At 25.6% G+C, this 5,060-nt stretch overlaps 1 protein-coding gene across 1 annotated transcript; it reads left to right on the forward strand.

The window, feature by feature from the left end:
* Window positions 1-2,183: 2,183 nt before the first annotated feature.
* On the forward strand, window positions 2,184-4,856 carry LOC120265662 (membrane protein PM19L-like). Its single transcript, XM_039273614.1, has 4 exons — window positions 2,184-2,333; window positions 3,261-3,480; window positions 4,296-4,341; window positions 4,460-4,856. Exons 1-4 carry the CDS (start codon window positions 2,207-2,209, stop codon window positions 4,574-4,576), a joined length of 510 nt encoding a protein of 169 aa, XP_039129548.1. The 5' UTR covers window positions 2,184-2,206; the 3' UTR covers window positions 4,577-4,856.
* Window positions 4,857-5,060: the final 204 nt, after the last annotated feature.

Genomic DNA, 5,060 nt, shown 5'->3' on the forward strand with positions numbered 1-5,060 from the left:
TGTGATATTTGGAATGAAAATTTTGCTACGAAAAAAATTATTTGATAGCATTTCAATTTTTCAAACTTTTAGCTAATATTTTTCTAAGAGTAAGATTTTTTTTTCTTAATAATAAATTTATTACGTATAAATTATTTTTAAATAACAATAGTATCAAATGTAAACTCAGAAAATATATCTAAGATGGTAAACATTTTCTTAATCAAAGTTTTTACAATATTCTCAAAATAAGAAATTCCAAACTTGGGGTTGTCAAGCAAACACCTTTTCTTTTAAGGAATATTTTGATTACCTAAATAAATATATTTATTAAAATTGAAGACTATGTATTTTTAACTAAAAAATAAATTGTCATTTAAAATTTTTTAAAATATATTTCAAAATTTTCATGGGTACAAAATAATCAAAATATTAAAAATGTTTATTTTGGACATTTCACAAATCTTCTTCAATAGAATTGACAAAGACAACAATTTATTTTTTTTAAAGATAAATGTGTTTTTTAACTTTATTTTATTTTTGATCTACTATGTCACATCTGTTATTTGTTGTTAATGTGGCTTCAAATTTTCACTTTGTATTGTATATTATTTCAAGTATACATATGCATGTTCAAGACCGTCTTTAATAGAGGCTTCGTTTGAGATCAACTCCAAAAATGCTTCGTTTGATTATTAGTAGAAGTGAAGAAAGAGAAAGATTATGCTTGTCTTTTATGCTTCTGGGTTTGCTTGGATGGAGGTTTTGGGAGGTTTGTAAAATAAGGTAAAATAAAGTAATGGGAGGTAAAAGGAAGTTTTTAAACCCTTCCTTGCTTGGGGTAAGGTAAGATAAATGGAGGTTTTAAAACCTTGTTGTGTTTGGTTTGAAGGTAATCGGAGGTAAGATTTTATAGTAATATTACCAAATTACCTCTATCTTAAAAAACAAAAATTGTAACTTCATTTACAATTACATGAAACTTACATTATTCTCTCTTTGTTTACATAAACTTCTTCCTTGATAATTGCTATATTAATTAATATTCCTTTATATTTTAAAATTAATTAATATTGGTTGAGGCTCTTTACAATTATATGGTGTCCATGAATACTTCACTTACTATCAACAGGTGCATCATATTTACCAAAAAAAAAAAAAAAAAAATTGTCTTCCATTACAACAAAAATTTTACAATACTACATTGAGCATTTTAGTTAATATCTCATTCTCCACAATTATAAAAAGGGGAAATTGGTTATATACCCCTTTTTAAATATTCTTAATATTCTTAAAATTGATATATTTATTTATTTTAAATTAAATATCGACAGTCTCTTGTAAATGACCAAGGTATTTTTGGTCAGCAAAAATAATTTTACCCAAAACCTCCAAAACCCTATTTGGAGGTGGTTTGGAAATGAGGCTAAATGGAGGTTTTAAAACTAATTCTAATTCCTCAGAGCCTTCCATCTCTTTCTTTTCTCCAGTAAGGTTTATTCCAGAAACTAATTTTAACTACCTCCCAGCATTCGTACGACATACTTAAGCTTTTTGATAATTTCTCTTCTTGTTTGTGAAGCTACAAATAGATCTAAACTTTGTAAAGCTTGTACTTTTCATCTTTCAACATTACAGAGGAATTTTCTAGCCACCTCTGACAGTGGGCATAGGCTTTAAGTCGAACCACGTTAAATCTTGTATATTTGTTGAATGTTGATTTGCCTAATTGCCTTGCTTTTTCCTTGTGAATTAGAGAGCACATTAACCTTTTCCACTGTAGTTAACCCCTACACCTGCTACACTAAATTTTATACTAATAAAAAAATGGATAAAATAATTATATGTTATGGATTGTATCACAAGTGACAATTATATATATTAAATATTCTGAAAATATAATTATCAAAAGAATAAAAACATAAAGCATGGGACACAATTAAACATACATAATTTTTTTAGTTAAATATTAATAAAATAGGTATTAAATCAGAACAAAAATTATTCCACACATCCAGGTAAAATTACATCCTTCCATCCAAGCATGGGTATGCCTTCACTCAGCATTTTGTTCTTAGGAGATGAGTTCTTTTCCTTCTCATTAGAACAACAAGTGATTCCTAGGTTTTCTTTGAGCTAAAGAATCACACCTCTTTCTCTTAGTATATGTATATATATACATATATGCATTTGTTTGAAATGGAAGTAGAAATAGGAAGCATTGAAAATGAGTTCAGAAGGTACCAAGCCCTTGACATGCTTTATCCTTGTTATTAACCTGCTCATGTATGCCATTGTCTTGGCTCTTGCTGCTTGGGCTCTTAATTATGGCATCAATGAAACCCCTGAAGCAGGTACTTTTTTTTTTTAATGATAATTTTGCATGTATATAGATGAGTTTCCATGCATTGGGTATATCTGTATTCATGGACAATGAGTTTCCATGCATTGGGTATATCTGTATTTATAGAAAATTTTTATTTTTGTGTTTATGTAAAATAGAAAGAAAATAGGTTTAGCTGAATATTCAAATAATCAAAATAGAAAAAAAAAATTATATTGAGAAAGTTATGAATTTGATTCAGTTTATGCAATTACAATTGTTTACAAGGGTATTTATGGAATAAAAATATATATCCTCCTATAAGATTATTTATATATGTAAACGTTAATAATTGAGTGTTCTTTTAATAATGGTTTTAGAGGAGTTTGTGTAATTATAGCTGTTTACAAGAATATATATGCAATAAGGTTTTAGTGAGGGTGTGCATGAACAAGTCTTATTTTGTTATTTTTATATATCTTACATAATATTTGCATTTTGAAAAATTAATAGAAATATATGAAATGCCTTTAAAGTGCTTGGTTTGCATGAAATAAAATTTAGGTTAAAATGTAGGGTCTGGATATATATGTTTCAAAATTTTAATATATATATATATGCAAATTTATTTTCAGAACTAGTTAATTGAAAAGAAAGTTACATATATAGCCCTATAGAAAAAAGTAGACAATTGTCAATGCATAATCTTGTATGACATTCTTATTTGCTTATATATTTTTTAAGTAAAAAATCAACTTAAAATTTTTATAATAGAACATGTTGATCCTTGAATTTTTTTTTTAACATAATTTTAATGAGAAATAGACAAGAATACTTTCATCATTTTACAAATATTTAATTAAAAATATCATTTTTTATAAAGTATATATATCAATAACTACAAATATGAAAAGGTGTTTTTTTTCATGTATTTATTTATTTATTCTTTTTTGGACAGTGAAAGGACTTTCAGTGCCAGCAAAGATATTCCCAATATATTACCCAATTGGGAATTTGGCCACTGGTTTTTTTGTAATTTTGTCACTTTTGGCTGGTCTTGTTGGAATAGCATCATCATTTTCAGGGCTTTATGATGTGTTGGAATGGAAGCCATCAAGCTTGTCATCCGCCGCTGCTTCTTCTCTCACTGCTTGGGCTCTCACTCTCCTTGCAATGGGGTACTCATTTATCATTATTATTATTATTATTATTATTATTATTATTATTATTATTATTATTATTATTATTGTTTTATTTTTATTTTTTTTCTTTATAAAATAAAAATAAAAATAAAAATTATAATGTTTTGAGAAATTTTAAAAAATATATAAAACAAAAATAATAAATGGTTTTATAAACAATATGAAGGGGAACTATTCAATATTGTGATTCTACTTTGACTCAGGTTAATGTCATCGTTTATTTATTTAAAGTAGAGTTCATGTTTACATATAAACTCATATGAATTATTTTGTTTATTTATTTATATATCATTTGAAATTTGAAATTAAAAAAATCTAATAGACCAAACTACCCTTCCATATGTCTACTTTTCATGTATGTTGGGAGAGGGAAAAAGGTAATTTGGGTTTTTTATTTCTTTTATAGAATTTGAAGTTAAAATTTTTAAATATAGGGCACTAAGTATTTTTTTTTTTTTTATGAAAATGAGTAATTATGTATATATTCTCAGAAAAAATATTCTAAAAGTTTAAATTCATTTCTTTTAAATGACAAAATTACCTTTTTTTCTTCTTAACTTTCTTTTTAAAAAAAAAATCAATTTGAGTTATTGAAATTGATTTGAATTTGTTTTGACATAGAATTTTACCTGAAACTTTTATTAATATTATTTGAAGTATTAATTAATAATTATACATAATTAATTAAATAAACTCTAAAAAAATATAAAATCAAAATCCAAATAAAAACTTCCAATTATTTTAAGGTGAAATTAGTTTGGATAAACTAATCTTTTTATTAAATTGTGTAGGTTGGCATGTAAGGAAATCAGCATTGGTGATAGGCCTGCAAGCTTGGTAAGATAATATTCTTTATTTAAAATTATTTGAGTTTTTAAAATTTTCAGAATTGAAAAAAATTATTATATGATTTATATCTTAATCAGAAAATAATAAATAAATTGGTTGAGTGCAGAGGGCAATGGAGACATTGATGATAATATTAAGTGGCACACAACTTCTTTGCATAGGAACCATTCATGCAGGCGTCTCAGCTACAAAGGATGAAGCCAAGCACTCTGAAGGATTTTAATTTTATATATATAGACAATATGTTTTTTAGAACATCTTCGTTAAATTATCCATCTAACGACTGTTGTTTCATTATTAATTCTAGAGGTGCGGTTAATGATGCTAACCCCACCTCCTAGATTATATTTATAATAAAACAACAATCATCGTTAGATGATGATCTAACGGTTGTTATGGGACGTCTTTAGATTTTTAAATTTAGGGGCGTTCCTAGATTTCTAGTCATCTATATATATTATCTGTATATTTATGTGTTATTATAGAATGTTGTGTTTGTATATATATATATATATATATATATATATATATATATATATATATGGATCTTGCTCTTGGTATTCTTTTATTGTGCCATTCTTTCACATTAATTTATGTGCATCAATATTGTATTTCTCTTCTTATTTTCTTCTTTTAAACGAATATAGTAAAATAAGTCTTATTAGTATTTTACTTATAAGTATTTATATAACATGTTATTGCACCAC

This window comes from Dioscorea cayenensis, chromosome 7, assembly GCF_009730915.1.
Source record: "Dioscorea cayenensis subsp. rotundata cultivar TDr96_F1 chromosome 7, TDr96_F1_v2_PseudoChromosome.rev07_lg8_w22 25.fasta, whole genome shotgun sequence".
In the NCBI taxonomy this organism is placed as follows: domain Eukaryota; kingdom Viridiplantae; phylum Streptophyta; class Magnoliopsida; order Dioscoreales; family Dioscoreaceae; genus Dioscorea; species Dioscorea cayenensis.

Bases quoted from the DNA above. Each gene is read 5' to 3' on its own strand.
- LOC120265662 (XM_039273614.1), top strand. From the start codon at position 2,207: ATGAGTTCAGAAGGTACCAAGCCCTTGACATGCTTTATCCTTGTTATT. The intron at 3,481-4,295 runs GTACTCATTTAT...TAAATTGTGTAG, and splicing joins CTCACTCTCCTTGCAATGGG to GTTGGCATGTAAGGAAATCA. The intron at 4,342-4,459 runs GTAAGATAATAT...GGTTGAGTGCAG, and splicing joins GTGATAGGCCTGCAAGCTTG to AGGGCAATGGAGACATTGAT.